This window comes from Bos javanicus, chromosome 3, assembly GCF_032452875.1.
Source record: "Bos javanicus breed banteng chromosome 3, ARS-OSU_banteng_1.0, whole genome shotgun sequence".
Lineage (NCBI taxonomy): Eukaryota > Metazoa > Chordata > Mammalia > Artiodactyla > Bovidae > Bos > Bos javanicus.
Window position 1 is genome coordinate 98,144,387 of NC_083870.1, and position 24,945 is coordinate 98,169,331.

General features: G+C 36.0%; 1 protein-coding gene across 2 annotated transcripts in view; it reads left to right on the forward strand.

The window, feature by feature from the left end:
• Positions 1-24,945, forward strand: part of SPATA6 (spermatogenesis associated 6) — a 165,338-nt gene that overhangs the window by 111,982 nt on the left and 28,411 nt on the right. Inside the window, exons 10-11 of one of the 2 annotated variants that reach the window (XM_061412053.1) lie at positions 3,814-3,998; positions 7,863-7,962. In XM_061412053.1, the coding sequence (XP_061268037.1) occupies positions 3,814-3,998; positions 7,863-7,962 (285 nt within the window). The remainder of the gene's footprint in view (positions 1-3,813; positions 3,999-7,862; positions 7,963-24,945) is intronic. The other variant, XM_061412054.1, reaches the window with a different exon arrangement.

Genomic DNA, 24,945 nt, shown 5'->3' on the forward strand with positions numbered 1-24,945 from the left:
AGTTGTAGTCACCTAGAAGAGGCTTTATGTAGAGCGTTGCTGACTAGTTTGTGGAGAAATTTTAGTAAACAAAAAGTGAAATGGTCTGCAACCAACATGACTCAACTGGCATTGAAATTAATGGAGATAAATAATCTCTATAAGCCAAGTGGCTCAGATTTGGATATAATTCGAGAAAGGGCATTATAGCACTTTTTTTTCCCTTTCCCATCAGTCTTCAGAGCATTTTTCAGTTTTTTCCTCTCATTCAGTCTGGATCACATATTCTTGGTCAGTTATTTGGGACCATAACTGAGTCATTTGAATTACATGCTATTTGGTTCTGGAATCAAAGTTTGATTCTCTCTGTTGACTGCTGGCTCGCCATATGTTGCTGTAATTCTGGAAAGCAGTGAAAATTGTGGTAGTATTGAAGGAGGAGTGGTGTTTTAATAATAAATTGCTTACATTTGTTTTATAACTAATTCACACATCTAGATATTCTGCTGCTAAGCTGCTAAGTCACTTCAGTCGTGTCCGACTCTGTGCAACCCCATAGACAGCAGCGCACCAGGCTCCCCCATCCCTGGGATTCTCCAGGCAAGAACCCTGGAGTGGGTTGCCATTTCCTTCTCCAATGCATGAAGGTGAAAAGTGAAAGTGAAGTCGCTTAGTCGTGTCTGACTCTTCGCGACCCCATGGACTGCAGCCTTCCAGGCTCCTCCGTCCGTGGGATTTTCCAGGCAAGAGTACTGGAGTGGGGTGCCATTGCCTATTCTGCAGGAAACTTAAAATAAATTATGGAAGATTTTTAGATATAAGGTAGCCATTATTAAACCTGGAGAAATGAGTCTGAGAAAGATGAAAGGTCATAGTGACCTTCTTAAAGGTCAAATATTTAGTTGATAATAACTGCTAGGACAAAATTTCATAAAGGCAGGGACTTTGTCGTGTTCACTATTGTAGTCTCAGCACTTGGTGCTTGCATGCCAAGTTGCTTCAGTCCTGTCTGACACTTTGCGACCCCATGGACTGTAGCCCACCAGGCTCCTCTGTCCAGGGAATTCTCCAGGCAAGAATACTGGAGTGTGTAGCCATTCCCTTCTCCAGTAATATGGTGATGGGAAGTTAAATATGTGTTAAGGAACAAGAAAGAGGAATTGAATTTATTTAACTCCAGATTAACACTCCCATCACTCCATCAAAGCTACTCTTATTAAAATTATTGATACTATTCCAAGTCTTTTCTACCTTGTCTTATCAGCAACATTAGACTGAACTAGTTACTCCCCTTCCTTGAAATACATTATTTAATTGACTTCCAGCATAATACATTCTCCATTTTCTTCCCCTTTTTTCCTGGCCATTCCTTAGTCTGCTTCTCATCTTCCCAGATTCTAAACAGTGGAGTATTCCCAGGGCTCAGTTTTCAGAGGTTTCCTATTTATGCTCACTTCCTTGGTTATATCACTTAGTGCCATATTTTTAAATACCATTTAGACTCTAAAAATGACCAGTTTATATGTTTAACCTTGAGTCTTCCCCTGAACCTCTACTCTGATAGTTTGGATGACTGATAGATACATGAAGCTCAACATATCAAAAACCAGACTCCTAATATCTTATTCTTCCATCTGTCCCATTGGAAGGGTATAACTAATTTACACAAACTCAATTCTTCCAGCTGCTTTCACCAAAAAACTTTGATGTTCTCATTGACAGTCTATCAGCAGTTCCTGTGGACTGTATCTTCCAGATGGCATCTGAATCTGATCACTTTTTGCCTCCACTGCCATCACTCAGAGGCAAGCCAGCATTCTTTTCCATGCTTTGTTGTTAATAATTTCTTAATTGATTTCCTTGACTCTGCCCATGGACACTATAGATTGTTCTTGACACAGTAGCCAAGAAGATATTATTTCCCCCAAAAAAATAAATAAAAGAACTTGTCTTTTCAAAATAGAAGTCTAAATCCTTAAAATTTGCCTTTTTTACTTTATTTCCTACTATTCAGTCTAGCCCTATTGGCTTTCTTGGTATTTCTAATTATCAGGCATATACCCTACCCCACCCACAGGATCTTTGTGTGTGGTTTTTGTTGTTTGTTTGTTTCTCTCTTTCTGGAATGTCCCCATGATTTATGTCTTGTGATATTTAATAGGGTCTTCAGGCCTATACTCCATAGAATTTTGCTAGGGCGGTTCTCTCTGTGAGGTCCCCATTGACCACCCTATGTAAAATTACAGCTGCTTCCCTACATATCCCTCCCACCCCACCCGGCAGCACTTCTTATTTCCTTTATTTTCCTCCCATGGTATTTACCATCCTTCAATATACTGTGTATTTTACCTATTTATTTTACAGGGGGTTGTGTGTTTTTAAATCTGTTTCTCCTTACTAGAATGTAAATTTTACTAGAATGTAAGTTCTACAAGGGTAGAAATTTATTCATTTATATACCTTGATTTATTATGAAGCAATGGATGAGTATGAGGACTAGCATTCTGTTCTGTTTGGCCTCATAGCTAGACTATTATCAGTTCATGTGTATTTGTCCTTTGCTTTATATATCCATCCCTCCCTTTACCCCATTCCTACTCAAAAGGCCTTGGAATTGATAAAGTTCTATAGATTTTCAGTTCAGTCACTCAGTTGTGTCTGACTCTTTGTGACCCCATGGACTGCAGCATGCCAGGCCTCCCTGTCCATCACCAACTCCCGGAGCTTGCTCAAATTCATGTTCATCGAGTCAGTGATGGCATCCAACTGTCTCATCCTCTATGGTCCACTTCTCCTGCCTTCAATCTTTCCCAGCATCAGGTGGCTAAAGTATTGGAGCTCAGCTTCAGCATCAGTCCTTCCAATGAATATTCAGGACTGATTTCCTTTAGGATTGACTGACTGGCTTGATCTCCTTGCAGTCCAAGAGACTCTCAAGAGTCTTCTCCAACACCGCAGTTCAAAAGCATCAATTCTTTGGAGCTCAGCTTTCTTTATAGTCTAACTCTCATCCTCACATGACTACTAGAAAAACCATAGCTTTGACTAGATGGGCCTTTGTTGGCAAATAATGTCTCTGCTTTTTAATATGCTGTCTAGGTTGATCATAGCTTTTCTTCCAAGGAGCAAGTGTCTTTTAATTTCATGGCTGCAGTCACCATCTGCAGTGATTTTGGACATGTGGATTGAATAGTCAGATTATTCAATGTTTAGTCATATAGTGGTAGTAACGATTGCTATGCTCAGTAGCTCAGTTTTATCTGACTCTGCAGCCCCCTGGACTGTAGCCTGCCAGGCTCCTCTATCCAGGGGATTTTCCAAGAATACTAGAGTGGGTTGCCATTTCCTTCTCCAGGGTATCATCCCAACGCAAGGATCGAACCCACGTCTCCTGCATTAGCAGGCTGATTCTTTATTGCTGAGCCACTGGGGAAGCCCAAAATAGCTTTTAACGTTTGAATCCACTTACTGAGGACTTGTTCTGTGTCGAGAATTTTCATGTGTTTTTACATACATTATCTTTTTTTTTAAACCTATTTTGCCATGCAGTTTGTGAGATCTCAGTTCCCCAACTAGGGAATGAACCCAGGCCATGGTAGTAAAAGCATGGAATCCTAACCATTAGATCACCAGGGAACCGCCTAATGAAATTTATCTTCAAATATAGCTGTGACATTATATTTGATTTTTTTTATTTTTACAAATGTTGTATGTGTATGTGTATAATGTCACTGTATATATATATATATATATATATATATATATATATATATATATATATCCTGTGTATACATATGTAATTTTTTTTTTTTTACATATGTAATTTTTAAACAGGTCATCAGAACACCTCATGGGAGAGACTTCGATGAGTCTTTGGAAAGGTGCGAAGACTACTTGAGTTCAAGGTCATGCAGCAAGCCCCAGCATTCAGCCAGGACCTTACTTGTTCATTCAGCACCCTCTACCATGCCGAAGCATTCTCCAAGCCCTGTGTTAAATCGAGCTTCTCTCAGGGAAAGGTAATGCTTAGTTTCTATTTCTGTATTAATTTTTGAATAATCATTAGAAAAGAGCAGGCAGTAATTATGTATGTCATGTGATTATTTGCAAAAGGGTAATTTGATTTTAAGAGAGTTACTTTAAATTGTTTTTGCTTAGAACATATTGCACAGTGTCAGATACTCCTCCCCAGCTCAGTTCTCTCAAAGTGAGTTTATTAACTATAGTGAGTTTATTAATTAGAGTCACTTTAACCCTAATTAAATATTGTAGTTCCCAAAGTGAAAAATAGAGTATAATTGTTTTTAAGAGATTCATAGGAATTTAACATTATAGTCATGACTTATGTATAAAAATAGCATAGGTTATATTTTTTCTTTTACTGATAATAATGATACTGTATATTATGGGTTCATGGCACCTGCTTTCATCAAATTACCTATCCCCAACTGCCAAGAGAATCTTAATCATGTTAATGATCTAGTTCTCCCTCTAAAAACGTTTTGGCAAACAAAGTTAAGACACTTGTTATAATTTGAATGTGAAAGAAATAATTCCTCTTCATCTGTTTTTGTTGTTGTTGAATCCAAATTGAAAATTCCTTGCCTCCCTCACATTTAGTAACATAGAAAACAAGAATTGTCATAAATTAAAAAAAAAGCAAACAAACCCAACCCTCGGTATTTAAGAAATTTTGTAGAAATTTGAAAACCTAAGAGATATACCGTCAACACATAGAAGTATAATCTATCATCACACATGGTATCAAAAAGCTAAAGAGGCACACTAAATCTCTACGGTGTGCTAGGGGCATCAGGCATAAATAAGAAAGTTTAAATTAGCTGTAGAGAATCTATCAAAAGTTCATCTCAAAACCGATGATTCAAACAAGAGTGTGCCAGTTTGGGAACTGTACTAAAGCACCCCTGTTATGAACACATAAATTTGTTTCATCGTTAGTCCTGTAACCATTTGAAATAGGTATATGAAGGAATGCTAGAGACACTCATCCTAAATTAGGGAATTTTGACTAACGTTACTTAAAGTCAATCATGCCTCTGGAAATCAAGTTCAGATAGGTAGGTAGGTAGGTAGATCTATATAGGTATAAGTTCTATATATAGGTATAAGATCTATATAGATATAAGTTCAGATAGGTAGGTAGGTACATCTATATAGAGAGATATGTCTGTGTATCTGTAGGTTTTAAAAGTTCAAGAGAAGCTCTTAAAGAGAGGTTTTTCTACTGAAGTCTGATAACTTGTGTCTCTGTTACCAGGGGACTTTCTTTGCTTCCACGACTGCTCTGACGCTCAAACATTCAGTTGGTGCTACTCTACTTTTCCCTGCTTTTAGAATTAAGCACTTGTGGTTTTCTTGATTAGGTTCTTTGCTATATCTGTAGGTTTTCAAGCATTTTTTAAACCTATAACTCCTTGAATATCTTATTATAAACCTTGATTTATTTTTCTGTCTTTTTGCATATTTTGAAGAAGTCTGCAATTGTCTACTGCTATAGTAAAATATCAAATTTAATCTTGTGTTGTTTTTTTTTCCTTGTATATAATTTTGTCTCAGTATTTTGAAGTCAGGTTGATAAATTCTTCATTGAGGCTGTTTTCAAAACTTCTTTATTGAGGCTAGCTAATGTCAGCTGTCCCTTTTTCATATTTCAGTGCAGGGGATGGTTTAGAGTAGGTGACAGCATTTATTTTGGCGTTGGATAGTAGATATAGATAAATAAGTTCTTTGCTAGAAGGATACCAGTGATTCAAATGTTAAACATTACATATTTTACCTATGACTGGAAGAAATTTGAGGTACTTTTAAAATTAAAGAATATAATAGTTGTTTAGTTTGAACACATCTAAATAAGTTGATAAAATTTTATTTTAGTACTTTATAATATAAATAAACTTTTTTATTTTCACTAAGAACACCTCTACTTCGAATGTATTTTCTAAAAAAATCTAGATCTAGTCTGTAAAGGAAAGTAAAATATATCAGACAATATGTCTTTAAGACATATTACCAAAAGAAAAAACATTTTGTTCTTTTTAGCATGCTTAGTACCACATGTTTAAATATAAGACTTTCTATGATGTGGCTTTTAGGTCACTGAGAAATATACTAGAGTGTTTATACAATCCATTGGAATCAATAAACAATTTAAACTGATGTAAACATAGATTGTATGTCCTTGGCAAAATTGGGAGTATGACAGAACATAGAGCTCTATTTTTTCTAGGTACATATTCATTAAAATTAAATAAGTTTTCCTCTAAGATTGCTGTAAAATGCTGACTCCTTATCATGTATAGGAATAAACACATTTTGAAAGCTTTATCAGCGACTCTAAGCAAATGACTTTATTTATTTATCATGAAGGTCCTTTTTGCTTTAATCCTTTCAAAAGAATAACTCCAGTAGAGTTAGTACACCATAAACGGGTTTCACTTCTGATTATAAGTGTTATGTTTCAAAACCAGTTTTCTCTTCAAAGTATAAATATTAATATTATGGCATAATAATTATATTAGCTTATAGAGTTATTAATAAAATCAGACTAAGAAATAATAGCAAATCTAATTTAATAGGAGCTGATATTCTCATGCTAAAGGTTTTGCTTTCTAAATGCAGTAAGACTGTTAGGCAGTCATTCCTTATACCACAGCACAGACTAGTGGATCCTCTCACAGTATCATCAAAGAGATCCTCCTGGAGCTGCACATTTGAGTCTCTGATTTTCAAGATGTGTTACATACGTAGCCAGTAATAAGGCCTGCCAATATATTTCCATCAGTGCAGGCAACACTTCCTATTACAAATGCAGGAGATTAAGATTTAGATATAGTTAATCATCCATTATTGATTGCATTCTTTAAAACAGATTATGTAAATCATTTATCCTGCCTAATAGTTTATACTTTGTGTAAACACATAAAATTATAACTTTGTAAGGACAAACTAGAAGCTAGAAGGTTTTAAGCAAACTATTAGCATTTTAATAACTCATTCCTTTATAATGAATCCTTTTGCAATGCGGGAGACCCTGGTTAGATTCCTGGGTTGGGAAGATCTACTGGAGAAGGGATAGGCTACCCACTCCAGTATTCTTGGGCTTCCCTTGTGGTTCAGCTGGTAAAGAATCTGCCTGCAATGCAGGAGACCTGGGTTTGATCCCTGGGTTGGGAAGATCCCCTGGAGAAGGGAACAGCTACCCACTCCAGTATTCTGGCCTGGAGAATTCCATGGTCTGTATAGTCCATGGTGTCGCAAAGAGTCGGACCCGACTGAGTGATTTTCACTTACTTCCTTTATAAAGGAATTATCAAGAATATGTCATGTAGATACATTATAATCAGATGGATGTAGAAATTTTCGTTATCACTTAGATAAAGCAAGATATCTTAATTATACTAGTGCCAGCTTTGTGTTTGGGAAATGCATGAGAAAGAGAAATGATGGGCTGCTTTAGTTCTTCTTTGGCATGTTTAATTCCAAGAATGGAAAATAATTTTAAAGGTACTATATGTGGAATTATTGCTCTAATATAAAAATTTATATCTTTGTTTAGAGATAAAGCTCTAAAGAATTATATATGGACATTGTTAAAATGGTTAGGTATATAGATTTGCTGTCCCCAAAGCATGTCCAACTTTGTTAGACTATGAATTGAACATATTGTGAGGACCTAATACTATAGTTGAGGTTGAGTATTTGATTTTATATCTGTCTCTCATCCTCAAAGAAAGAAAATATGTTATTCTAATCCTTATATGTTATCAGAAAGGGATAAGAAAAAATAACTATGTGTCTGGCATTTGGTGATTTATTTTTCTCTCCCTCTGGAATGCAATCATCTTTGTTTTTTATGCCTACAGGTTCCATTCTGATTGGTGTTCACCTTCCAACTGTGATGAGATCCATGACCGGGTAAAGAATGTCTTGAAATCACATCAGGCTCATCAAAGACATTTATATGTTAGTTTCTAAATTTTTCTCTTGAAGGCTTTTTTTAAAATTAGGCATGAAAACCACCCAAGATGTTTAACGCTCACAATATTTAATCCCTGGGAAGGAAAAGAAAAGATACAACCTCCATTTAATGGAAGTCAGTGGTTTAGCTAAAGGGAACATATCTAACTTCCTGCCTGACCTGAGTCATTATGCAAAATGTTTGACACAGATCATGTTAACTATAAAAAAAATATTAGTGATACCTATCTCATAAAGAGTCAGTAAGTAGTGATTTCACGATAATTTTTCACAGCCTTCAAAATACGGGAACTCTTATTTTATGACCCGGAATAAATTCCATTTCCTGCAAATAGATTTGATTGAATGGTAGAATGAGAGGAGGGATGAGATATGTGTTTTGGAGAAGTTTCCCAGCTGATTTTTATGCTATTTAAATACTTAAAAGAGGACAAGAAGAGGTCAGGTTTATCAGTTTAGTACTAAATAACATCAGTATGAAAATCTGACATAAGGCAAATGAACATATAAATAAATGACAGGTGGGAAATAATTACAGTATATTATTCTTTTTATGTTTGGTATCTTGTTTCAGTCATTTATTTAAAAACAATTGTTTATCAGGAGTCATGTTGGACACCAAGCTTGGTCCTGGGAATGTAACTGGATTATGTGACATTGGCATCATTTTATATAGTTGAAAGCTTCTATTATGCATATTTTTAAATTAAACTTGTTTTCAAAGTATAATTACAGATAGTCCCAGTGACTGCCTCTCCCAAGGTTAACATTATCCTAACTTCTAATAACAAGATTAGAAGTATTAGAAGATTAGAAGTAAAAGTATTGCATGTTTTTATGTTTATAGCAGTGACATCCTACCGTGTCTTTTCCCTTTTTTTTTCTTACTTATTTCATTTTGTTTTTCCAGTTCGGATATTTTTGCAGTGCAGACATCTTGTTACCTAGTTCTTCACTCTTGCTGCTGCATGGTATTTCATTGTGTGAAAATACTACCATTGGTTAATGCATTCATCTATCGATGGGCCTTTGGGTTGTTTCTGGTTTGAGCTATTTTAGAACTGTTATGAACAGTATGTATCCTCAGATAACATTGTATACATTTTATTTGGGTATGTTGCCACCACTGTATTGCTCAGTCATAAACTGTATAAACATTAAGCTTTTCCAAGTGATTTTAATGATTTACACTCCCACTACCAGTGTGAATGAGTTCAGTTTGTTTCGTATGCTCACTTCTGCTTGATAGGTTGTGTGCATGTATATGTGTTTGTGCATACATGCATTTTAATTTTGGCATTTTGACTGTGAGAAGTAGTTTTATCACATAATGGTTTCAATTTGCTGTTTCCTGGTGACTAGTTTATTGACTGGGTATTCTCTTTTGTGAGTATTTGTTCAAGTTACTTGCCCATTTTTATACTGCATTGTCTCTCTTAATTTGTTAAAATTTCCATATAGATTCTTGATATGTCAGATATATGTTTCATAATTTTCTTTTCCCACTCTGTACCTTGCCTTTTCTTTCTTTTAATGATATCTTTTGATGAAAAGAAGTTCTTAAGTCCAATGAATCCAATTTATCTTTTGTATTAGCATTTTTAGAATGTTTGTCTTATCAGTGGAAATAATCAATAAACAATCTAAAATAAGAATAGAAAGGTTTTATTAGAGCCAGACTGAGAACTATAGCCCAAGAGATTTGAACTGTGACGGAGTAGCTCTTGAATTGTGTTCTGCCAGACTGCAAAATGGAGGAGGCTTATATTAGCAAAACCCACAGAGTTATAGATAGATGAGTTAATAAGTTAGGGTTGGTTATGGTCGAAATGGCTGTGTAGTCATTAGAGGAGACCTTTGTGATCTTAAGATTGCAGCTGATTGCTGCTGCAGATGTTGTCTTGAGAACTGCTAGTATCCTTGAGTTCGATAAAGTTCATAAGAACTGCTGGCTGTACTTAGCGTAAAGTTCAAGCCACATGAGGGACAGGCCAGAATGACTTCTCCATCCCTCAGTATGTGAAAATTTCTTCTCTTAGTCTACTTCAGGACTCCATCCTATGTTTTCTTCTAAAGACTTTTTGTTTTCTTTCACATTTAAACATATGATCTAGTTGGAATTATTTTTTCTGCATAGTGGAGGAAGGTGGCAAATTTCAAGAAAGTTTCAAGTTCTATGACTGTGGATATCTCTTTTTCTTTGTAGTTCTGTTAACTTTGTTTTATATATTTTGAAGCCATGTTGGTTGGATACAGATTTCAGACTGTGATACAAATCTTTTATTGTAAAGTGTCTTTTTTATTTCTAGTATTATTTCTTGTTTCATAGTACCATGTAGCAGCACCTACACTGCTAGGTGTACAGTTATAGCAACTTTATTTTGGCCATATATACATGGTATATATTTTCCATCCTTTTTTTAATCATTATATTTAAAGTGTGTATCTTGTGAATAGCACATGAGATTTTTTTCCAGATTTAAAATCTAGAATTTTCATGTAGACTGATGCAGCTTTCATTTTAATTAATAACTTTTTTATAATCCTTTTCCTTTTTATTAACTTGTTATCCACTTTTCTTAACTATGTTATTGGTTGCCCTAGAGATTGCAACTTGCATACATAACAAATTATTTCTTTGTTGACCTCGCCAATAATGTTGGGACCTAAAAACATTTACTGTTTTTTTAACCTGTCTCATTTTTTTGATATCTATTATCTTGCATTTTGATTCTACATATATAAAACATACAACAAATTCATTTTGTTTGTGTAGTAATGTTTATTCATTTTAATCACATATTTACCTTTTCTGTTATTCTTCATCCTTTCCTGAGGTTCCATGTTCCAATTTCAGTTTTTGAGTCATCTTCCTCCTCCCTGTAGTACTTTCTTTAATGTTACTATCCTGGCTTTGAATTCCAATTTTGTTTTTTTAAAAACATCATGGTTCTACTTTTATGTAGGCTGGTTTTACTGGATATAAAATTCTGTATTAGATCCAGGTTGGTGGCTGTTTCCTTTTGGCACTTTATCTTCCTATTTTTTGGCCATACCACAAGGATCTTAGTTCCCTAATCGGGGATTGAACCTCTGCTCTCAGCAGTGAAAGCATGGAGTCTAACCACTGGACCACTAGGGAGTTTCCTCCTTTGACACTTTAAGGAAGCCATTCACTGTCTTCTGGCTTCTTCTGTGTTACTTGAATAGTCACCTGTCATTCCTTTGAAGTACTGTAGGGTTTCCCCACGCTCTTGCATTTAAGATTTGCTCTTCAACTTTGTGTTTAGTAATCTTACTATGATATGCCTAAGTGTAGTTTTCTTGGATTAATTCTACACTGTTTGCAGAGCTTCTTAAATTTTTAAGTTGATATCTTTCATCAGTTTTGGAAAACTCATTCATTCTTTCTTTAAACATTGCTTCTGTTCCAATACTGTCCCTCTGGAATTTCAAATTACATTTCTATAGGGTCTTTAGACTGTATATCATATGTATCTTATGCTTGTTTTGATGCTTTTAATTTTTTATCTCATTAAAGAAATTTAATTTAAAGTTAGGAATCTCCCATATAAGAAAACCCTAAGCCCAGAGGCTTTCTATAGTGAATTCAACCAAACCTTTAAGGAAAACATAATGCTGGTTTTATACATTCCTGAAAATAGAAGAAAAAATACATCCTGGGTCATCTCATGATATCAATATTTCTTCTAATGTCAAATAGATAATGACATTACAAGAAAAGAAAAATAGACCAAAATCCCATATAATATATACATAAAAATCCTTAACAACATGTTAGGAAATTAGAATCAGCAATATATAAAAATGAAAATGTATTGTAATCAAGTGGACTTATTCCAGAAACACAATGTAAATTCATCCTGTTAACAGAGTAAATACATTTTGTTCTGTGTCATTTCAATAGACAGAAAAAGTATACAGCAAAGTTTAACTCTATTCATGTTAAACACTGTCAGTAAAGTTGAGGTAGAAGCATACTTCCTTAACGTAATTAAGAAGCATCTTTAAAAAACCTAACTGCTGACATTATACTTAATGGTGAAAGACTAAATGCTTTCTCCCCCTAAGCTCAGAAGCAAGGCAAGCAAGCCCTCTCTCACCATTTCTTTAACATCATACTGGGAGTCTTAGATAATACAGATAGATAAGAACATAGATAAAAGGCATCAAGGTTAGAAGGCAAGAAACAAAACTATTTGCAAAGGATATGGTTATTTATGTAGAAAATTCCAAATGATCTACAGAAAAACTCCTAAGAAGTAAGTTTATCAATGTCACAGGATAAAAAGAAAGTAATTTTTTCCTATATACTAGCCATGAACAATTAGAATTTTAAAAAAGAAAATTCATATAGTTTACAATAGCACCAGAAACTGAAGTGCTTACATATAATTCTAGCAGGATTATACAGAATGCAGGATGTGCATTCTGAGAACTACAAAACACTGTTGAAAGAAATCAAAGAAGATAGAACTAAAACAGAGAGTTACACCATATTCATTGGTTGGAAGACTTAATGTTAAGATGTCAGTTTTTCCCAGTTTGAACTCTATTTTTCAATGAAATCATAAAACCCCATCGAGCTTTCAAGTGGATATTGATAAGCTGATTCTAAAATGTGAATGGAAGAGTACTTGAGATACCAAAGAAGTTCTGAAAGAACAAAATTGGAGGATCCACCCCCTAATTTTAAGATTTAACTATAAAGCACAGCAGTGAAGACTGTGTGTGTATGTGTGTGTGTGTGTTTGCTCAGGCACTTAGTTGTGTCCAACTCTGTGACCCCTGGACTGTAGCCTGCAAGAGTCTTCTGTCCCTGGAATTTTCCAGGCAAGACTCCTAGAGCTGGTTGCCATTTCCTACTCCAGGAGATCTTCCCAACCCAAGGACTGAACCCGAGTCCTTTGTGGCTCCTGCACTGGCAAGTGGATTCTTTATCACCGTGCCACCAATGAAGACTGTGGTATTGATTAACTTATAGACACAGATGTCAAGGAATAGAAGAAATCCTCTGGAAATAGACCCACACAAGTACTGATCTTTAACAAAAGTATAAACCCAATTAAATGGAGTCTTTGCATTTATTCTCTTTTTAACACATGGTTGTGGACAACCAAAAACAAACTGCTAACACATAATTACAAATATATCAAAAATATATCATAGACCTAAAACATAGTAGGGGCTTCTCTGGTAGCTTAGCTGGTAAAGAATATGCCTGCAATGCAGGAGACCCAGGTGTGAATCCTGGGTCAGGAAGATCCCCTGGAGACAGGATTGGCTACCCACTCCAGTATACTGGGACTTACCTGGTGCCTCAGACAGTAAGGAATCTGCCTGCAATGCAGGAGACCTGTGTTCGCTGTCTGGGTTGGGAAGATCCCCTAGAAGAGGGCATGACAACCCACCCTAGTATTCTTGCCTGGAGAATCCCCATGGAAGAGGAGCCTGGCAGGCTGCAGTCCATGGGGTTGCAAAAGAGCTGGACATGACTGAGCAACTAAGCACAGCATAAACATAGTAGAAAATCCATTTAATTTATATTTTAAAACGACTTTAGATACGACATCAAACACATGATCTATAAAGGAAAAGGAAAGTGAAAGTGTTAGTCACTCAGTCATGTCTGACTCTTGTGACCCTGTAGACTGCAGCCTACCAGGCTTCTGTGCCCTTGGGATTCTCCAGGCAAGAATATTAGAGTGGGTTGCCATTTCCTTCTGCAGATGATCTTCCTGATCCAGGGATCATATGAGCCACCAGGGAAGCCCTATAAAGGAAAAGGCAAGTTATTGATAAATGTTATTAAAATTAAAATTTTTTGCTCTATGAAGACACTGTTAAAATAATAGAAAGATTAACCCTTGTCTGAATAAAAATATTTGTAAATCACATATATAATTAAGGATTTGTATCCAAAACTGAAATATATAAAACAACTTTTCAGGCTCAACAATAAAAAAATAAATAAAATTAAAACTGGGCATATGAGCTGAACAGACATTTTATCCAGTTAGCATATGAAAAGATGCTCAGTAGTCATAGAAATGCAAATTAACACAATCTGAGATACTATTACACACCTGTTAGAATTTGTTAAATGAAACTACCCCCCAGTGCCTCCCTAAAAAGAAACCCCCAAAATACTGTCAAGGATATGGACCAACAGGAATTATCATTTAATGCTGGTGGGAATGCTTAAACTTACAGCCACTCTTGAGGACAGTTTGAAGGTAGTTTTGTGTAAGTTTAAATATCAGATCAGATCAGATCAGTCGCTCAGTCGTGTCTAACTCTTTGCGACCCCATGAATCGCAGCACGCCAGGCCTCCCTGTCCATCACCAACTCCCGGAGTTCATGCAGACTCACATCCATCGAGTCAGTGATGCCATCCAGCCATCTCATCCTCTGTCGTCCCCTTCTCCTCTTGCCCCCAATCCCTTCCAGCATCAGAGTCTTTTCCAATGAGTCAACTCTTCGCATGAGATGGCCAAAGTACTGGAGTTTCAGCTTTAGCATCATTCCTTCCAAAGAAATCCCAGGGCTGATCTCCTTCAGAATGGACTGGTTGGATCTCCTTGCAGTCCAAGGAACTCTCAAGAGTCTTCTCCAACACTACAGTTCAAAAGCATCAATTCTTCGGCGCTCAGCCTTCTTCACAGTCCAACTCTCACATCCATACATGACCACAGGAAAAACCATAGCCTTGACTAGACGAACCTTTGTTGGCAAAGTAATGTCTCTGCTTTTGAATATGCTATCTAGGTTGGTCATAACTTTCCTTCCAAGGAGTAAGCGTCTTTTAATTTCATGACTGCAGTCACCATCTGCAGTGATTTTGGAGCCCCCCAAAACAAAGTCTGACACTGTTTCCACTGTTTCCCCATCTATTTCCCATGAAGTGATGGGACCGGATGCCATGATCTTCGTTTTCTGAATGTTGAGTTTTAAGCCAACTTTTTCACTCTCCACTTTCACTTTCATCAAGAGGCTTTTGAGTTCCTCTTCACTTTCTGCCATAAGGGTGGTGTCATCTGCATATCTGAGGTTATTGATATTTCTCCCAGCAGTCTTGATTCCAGCTTGTGTTTCTTCCAGTCCAGCGTTTCTCGTGATGTACTCTGCATAAAAGTTAAATAAACAGGGTGACAATATACAGCCTTGACGGACTCGTTTTCCTATTTGCCATATTACCCAGCAGTCCTTCTCTTAGCTATATACCCAAGTGAACTAAAAGCCTATCTTCACACAGAAACCTGTACGTGAATGTTTATAGAAACTTTATGCATCATTTCCAAAAACAGCATGTTCTTTAATTGTGAACAGTGAACAAACTATGGTACAGCTCAATGGAATATAATTCAGCAATAAAAAAGAGTAAGCTATTAATGTATGTTACATGATGAATCTTAAATTTAGTTTGCTAAATATAAAAAGCCAGAACCCCAGAGCTACACATTGTATGATTTTATTTATATGACATTGTTAAAATAGCAAAGGTTAGGAGACATAGAAGTTGTTAACTGCAAAGAAACTCGCCTCATGGGAATTTTTAGGGTGCAGAGACTGATTAATATACTGGTATAACTGATATATGACTTAATATATTTGTCAAAACTCCTAGGAAAATGGCTGATAGCTAGGAGTAATTTTTATATTTTTAAATGACTTGGTGGGGGGAGACAGAATATTTTACTCTTCTAATATACATTAGAAAGCGTTAAATTTATTATATAAAAATTTAAAGTGTGATGTTGACTCTTGAAGATTTAATGTAGATTATAATGAACTAGCAGTATTAAAATTACAAGACTTGTCTTTAAATTAGCTTATCTAAATAACTTTGAAATATGGTGTTTTGGCTGGATACTGTAAAGCTAAAGCCAAGAAGAACTACATGATCACTCTATTCTTATTTGGAAATTACCAAACTTTTTCTGTAAAGAGTCAGATAGTGATTATTTTCTGTGTGTATGCTGTGGGATCTCTGTCATATAACTACTCAACTCTACTAACAGAGCACAAAAGCAGTCATAGACAACACATAAACAAATGGTCATGACTGTGTTCCAGTAAAACTTTATCCATGTCCACTAAAATGTGAATTCCATGAAATTTTCATGAAATATTCTGTCTTTCCCCAGCTAGTCATTTAAGAATATAAAAATTACTCTCAGTTATCAGTCATACCAAAACAGGCAAAGGGCCAGAATTGCCCTGGGAGCTGTTTGCCAACCCTTGCTCTAGTAGATAAATGTGCTTTACACAGTGATATGGATTAACAACTCTGAAAATGCTTTACATTTATATGAGAGTTGGACAAATAAGTAAATAAATTGTGGATAAAATAACCAGGTTTCTCACTGTCAGAAAAAGAAGTTACAAAGAAACAAGATGGATAAAGCTAGAATGAACTCTGTGAAGCTGGATTAGAGTCTGAGATGACAATTTTAATTCATGGTTTTTTTTAAATATATACAGACAGATTAATTCAGAGTTATAGATATGAGTATACATGTGTTAGTATACTCGTGTATTTTCCTGTCTTTACCCTTTGAAAGGGCCTAGAGGGAGTGACAACCCAATAGCAATAAGCATACCCAGCTCCAAGATCTAATACCTATTATTTCTGAATATTTATTTTCTATAAAAATCAACAGGCCTTTTTTCTTGGAGCGATAGTTAATTCTCAGGGTAGAGCCTGGAACATCTTACGTTATGGAAAGTGATGAATTGTTCAAAATGTAAGAGGAATAGGGGCATATCTAAAGGACACAGGAGCAACCTAAATGAGCCCCCCAACTGGCCATTTCTTGAATAATTTGAGCAACAAAATAAATAGCATTAGTATTGAATTATAATCCAGACAGTGAAATAAATATCCATGAGTCCACACTGATGTAAGTGAAACGATGAATGAGTAATGATGAGAATGGACCAATCTTCCTTACAGAAGAATCCTAAATAATAGTTGTTGATATTGCCCACTCCAAGGAATAGAGCTTAATTCTTCTCTTGCTCTTGGGCTGGGCTTGATTTATGTCTAAGAATAGAACATGGAAAAAAGAAATAATAATTTAGGTGGCGCAGTGGTAAAGAATCATCTGCCAATGCGAGAGACAGAGATTTGATCCCTGGGTTGGAAGAGGAAATGGCAACCCACTCCAATATCCTTGCTGAGAAAAATCCCATGGAAAGAGGAGCCTGGCAGATTACAGTCCATGGGGTCACAAAAAGTTGGACACGATTTTCCAGGCAAGAGTACTGGAGTGGTTTGCCATTGCCGTCTCCATTGTACAAAATAGCTGACTGCTGCTGCTGCTGCTAAGTCGCTTCAGTCGTGTCCGACTCCGTGCGACCCCAGAGACGGCAGCCCACCAGGCTCCCCGTCCCTGGGATTCTCCAGGCAAGAACACTGGAGTGGGTTGCCATTTCCTTCTCCAATGCATTAAAGTGAAAAGTGAAAGTAAAGTCGCTCAGTCGTGTCCGACTCCTAGTGACCCCATGGACTGCAGTCTACCAGGCTCCTCCGTCCATGGGATTTTCCAGGCAAGAGTACTGGAGTGGGGTGCCATCGCCTTCTCTGAAATAGCTGACTAGTATGTCAAAATCATGAGAAAGAGAGAGCACAGAAACTTATCACAGATTCGAGGAAACAAAGGAAAAACGATGACTAAATGCAGCACAGCATCCTATTTTGGATCCTGGAACAGAAATAATACATTATTGAAAAAATTGGTGAAATCCAAATAAAGTCTGTAGTTTAGGTAATAGTATACAATGTTAATTTCTTAGTTTTGCAAAATTTACTCTACTTATATGAGATGTTAACATTAAGAGAACTTGGATGAAGGGTGACATTCCTGTGTACAAGAACTCTTCATCTTTGCAATTTTTCTCTAAATATTTTTTTAAAAACCTATTGAGTTCTTCATTTTCAGTCCTTTTGACTTCTACCTGAGAGTTGGTGTGATTACAGACCCCTTCCTGCTCACATGCTTTGTTCTCATAGGTACTATTTATAAAGCTCATCTTCTCAGGCAGGATAGCAGAAACTTTTTCAGAGACTTTTGCGGAGCTTTGACAGTCTCAGATATTCTGCAAGTGTATTGAGGACCCGTCGACGCAGTTTTGCACCCAGTGTGTCTCATTGAGTTTTGGCCTCTCGGATTTTCAGTTTTGTCCAACATAGTAAGACTGCCAAAACACTGCTGGTTGGTTTGTCCTCCAGCAGTGGACCTGTGACAAAGCATGCTTTTCTCAACTTCTTGTTCTGTTCTCAGAATTCACAAATGCCCCTAGGAAAATAACAGCTGTAGGCTGTTAGCTCACCCCTGCCCTCAGGAATCTCGGCACTACTCACAGTGTTGTTTAAGCAGCTTTCTAATGCCTTTAAACAAAAGCAATGTAAGTATACATATACATGCACATACACACACACACACACACAAACAGCCCCTTCCTACTCGAAAGTAAAAGACCTTAGCATCACTTCTTTTAATTCCTTTAATTTGTCTTTGTCCCTGACCTGCCTTTCTTGAGTGGAAGGCAGTAAGGTTGCTCACGTTGACTTACATGATATACTAAATCTCAGTATCTTAAATTGTTTTACATTAAGAGCAGTCTGAACACAAGCTCTTCAAATTATTCTGTTTTTTTTTTGCCTCAGTTCTTTCTTGCGGTATATATTGAACATTTTCATCAAGTATCTGCATCCTCTGTTGCTTGGACTATGCAAAGCACTGGGGGTATTTTCGTGAAATCAAGTTTTCCATAAGGAACTTATGTAATTCAGTTATTATTTTTAAACCAAAAAAGAAATATGAAAGATTAAAAAAGTAGTGTGGCACAGTATATGATGAAGGATAAGAATAAAAAGCATAAGTAGGAAATGTTATTGTTTTTCCAGAGAAAAACTGAAATTGGTTACATAGGAATAATAACTTTATTAAACATTTACATGGCCAGGCACCATGCATGTATTTATTATTCCATTTTATCCTCATAATAATTTTACAGAGTGAGTACTATTAAGAAGTACTATTTCATAGATGAGAAACTGAGCCTCTGAAAAGTTATGACTTCCATATAAGGTCACATAGCTACTTAGGATGATTGGAGCCAAGATTTAAATTTATATTAATACTCTTTGATCTTGAACACTAAGCTCTAAGAATACATACAGTCTTATGCATATATCTACAATATACCTAAGCATAAACATGTGAAAACATGGAAACACAAGATCCATGTTCAGAAACAAACAGCAGCATACCAGAGGCACGCGTTGCAAACTCTACACTAAAACACACTCCCTAAATACAGAGCAGGCCAAAGTCCACATCGGTCCTGCCTGAAAGAGACTCCCAGACAAAGCTGTACTGTCTTGAATACAAACATTAGGTTTTTTGGGTTTTTTAAAAAATTACATCACAAAGAATTTTTAAAAGTAAAATTTTTTATTTCACAAAGAATTTAAATATCAACCTCTTCTGAGGCAGTAAAAAGGTCCTTCATAAATCCTTAAATATTTTATTAGTAGAGAGGAGAGTAAAACATACTGTATCAGAAATTTGACATTTACAAATGAAGAGAACCCGTCTCAAACAAGTTAATGGAAGTTAGTGATCATGAAAGATCCCGTTGGAAATAAAACCCAGTTGAGTAAGGAGAAGACTCTTGACATTTTGACTTAAACATTTTTTCAAGAAAATCTAAAATTTCAACAAAAAGACCTCAGTCCTTCTGTTACAGTGTCTGAAACCCCAGTTTCTGGTGCCTTTTGGCACAAATAAGAATGTGATATAATCCTATCAGCCTATACTGTCTAGAAATTCATGTTTTTACATAAAACTCATTCTGGAAACTGTGAGGTATAATCCAGTGAAACTGAAAGGTTCTTGTTGGGCCAAATTGTGGGAAAAACAGAATAGGACGCATAGACTTTATCCTGAAATCCAGGAGTCATGAAGTCAGATGCATTCAAGAGTTAGGGTAGGTGTTGAGTACTGTGACCAATAGAGAAAGTCTGTAACCTCTCTGGATGAAAAAACCACTACTCAGCTCTAGATAAAAGTGTTGCCATATAGGAATTCAGGCACAATGTTGCCAGATCTTCCAATTTTTTTTTTTTTTCCTTCTTTGCCTTTATTTTTTTTTTAATTTTTTTTTTTAATAATTTTAAAAAAGAATCCACCACAGGTATACATGTGTTCCCCATCCTGAACCCTCCTCCCTCCTCCCTCCCCAATTATTTTTTAAAAGTATTCATTTTTATATAAATTTGTTATCTTTAATTCACATTAAAACAAAACATTTTGTGGTCCAAACAAAGCACATATACCCACTGCTAACGGGCAACCTCTTCTTGTGTGATCAGTATATAATCAGTGTTTTTCTTAGGAAATGGATTTGATAGCGTTAAGTAGTCAGTTGGCTTGTGGAAAGAATGACAATTTAGAGTGAGATTTGTGAAAATAATATAATGAAAGAATAAATCAAGAAGGGTATATGATTTGCCAGGGAATAGTATGGTTTAAATATTAAAATTTTGAAGTTGATTAGTAAGTTTAACAAATTTAATAAATTGCTACTGTATGCCTGAAACTAGGACTGTGTGCTATTTTATGGAGGCTCTGTCTGGAACCAGTCTGTTCAGCAAGTACTGTTCTATTCCAGTTTCTTGATAGGTTTCTTGTATTAGTAGAATTGGTATATATAACATATTTAGAATGGCACAGGCATATAGAAAGTATTTAATAATGTTTGCTATTCTTTTTTTAAAATCACTTTTCTATGATGATAGTAAATTGGAGATTATTATAAGCAACTGAGAAGTCAGTCTCACAAAGGAATAATAAGATTTTTGTTACTTTTTCCCTCTGAAAAATCAACTTTTGGTTTTATTGGCTCTGTTGTATATATGTTTCCTACATTATTAATTTTTGGTCTATATCACTTCCTTCTTCTTTCTTTGGAGTTAATTTACTGTTCTTTCTCTTAGAAACTTTCAGTGACTATTCACATCATGAAGTTTAGGCTTTTTCCTATTGTATGCTGCTGCTGCTGCCAAGTTGCTTCAGTCGTGTCCGACTCTATGCAACCCCATGGACTGCAGCCTACCAGGCTTCTCCGTCCCTGGGATTCTCCAGGCAGGAACACTGGAATGGGTTGCCATTTCCTTCTCCAATGCATGAAAGTGGAAAGTGAAAGAAGTCGCTCAGTCATGTCTGACTCTTAGCGACCCCATGGACTGCATGCAGCCTACCAGGCTCCTCGGTCCATGGGATTTTCTGGGCAACAGTACTGGAGTGGGGTGCCATTGCCTTCTCTCTCCTATTGTATACATGTATTTAAAACTGTAGATTTCATACCCATCTAATCAGTCATATTTTTGCTACCATTTCCATTGTAATTTTTCTTTTATCCTTGGGATATTTAAAAGTATATTGCTAGATTCCCAAACATTTTTGGTGTGGGAGGAGTCTGTTTTTTCTTTTTTAAGAAATTTTTGCTCTATTCTACTGTAGCTTGAGTACACGTGAGTTTTCAGTCTTCTGGAACTTTTGAGATCTCTTTTATGCTCAATATGTGGTCCATTTTTCTTCCAAGTGCATTTTAGAAAAAAAACACATCATATCTGTTTTTGTTGAGTAGTGTGCTTGACAACTAGGTCAGGTTTGTTAATATGGTTCAGTTTTTCTTTATCCTTACTGATTTTTTCTTGTCTGTTAATTCTATCAGATACTGAGAGAACAGTTTTTAAAAATCTCCCTTTGTAATTTGCCAATTTTAATTTCCCTGTTCTAACAATTTGAGCTTTGTGTATTTTGGATTTTATATATATATATATATATATATATATATATATATATACACACATACATATATACACACACACACACACAGACACATATACATTATATGTGATTAATGCATATAAGTGGAGTTACAGTATTTATTTAATGAGCGTAACTTTGGGCAATAGGAAGCTCTTCGTGTTGGCTCCCAAGTCTTTTGGACATGACCTTGGTAGGCTGTAACAGTTCCAGGCTCGTTTTGCACATTTCCTCACCTAGATCTGATGGCACCCATTTCTCTAAGAAATTCTAGTTTGTTTTGATGGGCAGTTATATATTCAGAACAAAACGTGTGCTAGTGGTGTTCATGCTACAGAATTGGTCATTGTTTTTTAGGTCTTTTCATCGGGCAGAACTAGAAAAGACATATTTTTAAACAAATGATACTTCATATATTCAGATTCTAAATTAGGATCACAGATTCCTCCCCTTAATTTATTGGGTTGGCCAGAAAGTTTGTTCAGGATTTTTTTTCTGTAACAAATGAGCATTATGGCCAATGCAGTATATCTTATATGTGTCTCCTTATTTCCCACATCAAGTCTCATTTCTCAAAGATACCAGAGAATATAAAAATATACATATATAAAAGATAAAACATACAATATAAAAAGGATATAACACAAGTCCTCGTTTGCTTTCTCAGCAAAATGTTCTCAGGACAAAAATAACAAACTACCACCAAAGATGACCCAAAAACAGTTAATTTTTTTTAAAACATATGCCTTCCACATTTTTATCTCATCTACTTTTGAACAATTGTACTTACCTACCTTGTCATAGAACATATTGTATACTATACTCTGTCCCTTCTATCCTTCAATTAGTGTTAGTTCCGTGTATAAGTGATTAATGTGTAATTTCCTCCCACTGTGCCTGAATAGGGCTGATCTGTGTAAACAACAGACTGTTTCAGAAATTATAATGTATGATTTCCAAGGCTAGATCATAAAAGATGTAGAAGTTTCTGTGTTGTTCTCCTGTAAGACCACTTACTCTTGGTAAGTCAACTGTCTGTCATGAGGGCATAGATAATTTAATACATTTTTTATCTGTTTTGCAAACATATCTTTCCTGGCATGCATTTGTCGAGGGCTCTTATTTGGTCTTTCCCCCCCCCCCCCCTCTTAAAAAACTTTTTATGAAGCTTAACCCACTTATGATGATTTGTGTGTGTGCAAATTTATTTTTTCCTTAAATTTTAGAAGGACGTATGATTTAGATTTACTTTTCTAACTTTGTAGATTGAGAGCTCTTCTTTTTCTGTTTTGGTCATTTGTTTGAAAATGTGGCAATTTAGATTTTCTGATTTTCTCTTTCCAACTTTTATATAGAATTTTTCTTATTTTAATTTTATTTCCCTGATCAATTTAGATTCTTTTCCCAGATGTTTTTATTCAGTGTAAAGTTTTATCTTGACAGGTGACTTTGGGATGTTAGTTTTGAGAGTTAATGGATCCCAGACTGCTCCAGCCCCTTCAGAATACACTGTAAACCATTTGTACTCATCACTATGGAAGTAGGAAAACTTTTTCCAATTTCACTGTTCTCAAATTGGCCCACTGTGGTTTTTCTTCCCCCAACTGAGCTTTTGAGTGAAACTCTTTTGTTATTTTGAAGTTACCTGATTTATACCTAGCATACCTTCAAAATTTAGTAAATACCTTAATAAGGACCTTTTCTGTGTTTGAGGCTCTTCGAGTCTTCAGTTTTACCTCTCTAGCCTAGTGTGTTTCATGAAACAATTCTGCTGGGTGCTCTGTCCCCCAGAAATAACCTTTGCTTGAGCCAGGACCAAGTTTTTTTACCCTCACTAGTCCAGATTGTTCAGTCTTCAGGTTAAGAATCCAGTTCCTCAAATGTCAATATTACTTCTATGAATTTTGCTTCTTGTATTTTCAAGGCTTCTTGCCCTGGTATATCTTTATTTCTTAAGCACCATAAGACTGCGCTAATATCTGCTCTACTTTTCAGATACTTTTGAGTTATCTACCTAGCAGTCCCGTACAGCTTTATAAATCAGTAGATGTCATGATTGAGAAACTGGCTGTATGTCAGTTTCATCACTAGTTTCATCACTCCATTTCCCTATAGCCATCAAAAGCTTTGTTAGTTTTTCTGTGTCACAGCAATGACCCTTGTCATAATATAAGCCCTGATTCTTCACCTCTTGTCCATGCTCAGAATGTATAAATGCTTTGAGGAAAAATAGAGCTATAGATCATTAGACCACTTTTGAAAGATTCTCTCCTCTGAAATTTTAGTATCTCTAGTCTTCATTGTTTCTGCACCTTTCTAATATGTTTAAAAACTGTAAATTTTTATTTTTTTCTGGCTTTTCTAGTTTTTAGCAATAGCATTGGTCTGCCATGAATTATTCCATCTAACCTCAAAACAACTTCTATATGTTCTTATGAGATGATTTATACCTCTGTATATTTGTTTTTTCTTGCTGCCATAACAAATTATCATAAATTTGGTGACTGAAATTAATTATCTTACACTTCTGTAGACCTGAGTTTTAAAATGGGTCTTACGGGGCCAAAATCAAGGTATCTGTTTTCTTTCTAGAGTTTCCAGGGAGGACCCATTTCCTTACTATTTCCAGCTTCTGGCAGCCACCCACATTTCTTGGCTTGTGGCCACTTTCCTCCATTTGCAAAGCCAGCAACAATTCCATCTCCCTGACCCTTATTCTTAGTCACATTTCCCTCTGTCTAACCATAGCCATAAAAGGTTTCTCTGCTTTTAACAAATCATTTGATTACATTGTTGTTGTTGTTCAGTTGCTAAGTAGTGTCCGACTCTTTGTGACCCCCACAGACTGCAGCACACAAGGCTTTCCCTGTCCTTCACTGTCTCCCAGAGTTTGCTCAAACTCATATCCACTGAGTCAGTGATGCCATCCAGCCATCTCATCCTCTGTCGTCCCCTTCTCCTCCTGCCCCCAACCCTCCCAGCATCAGAGTCTTCTCCAAAAAGTCAACTCTTCGCATGAGGTGGCCAAAGTGCTGGAGTTTCAGCTTTAGCATCATTCCTTCCAAAGAACTCCCAGGGCTGATCTCCTTCAGAATGGACTGGTTG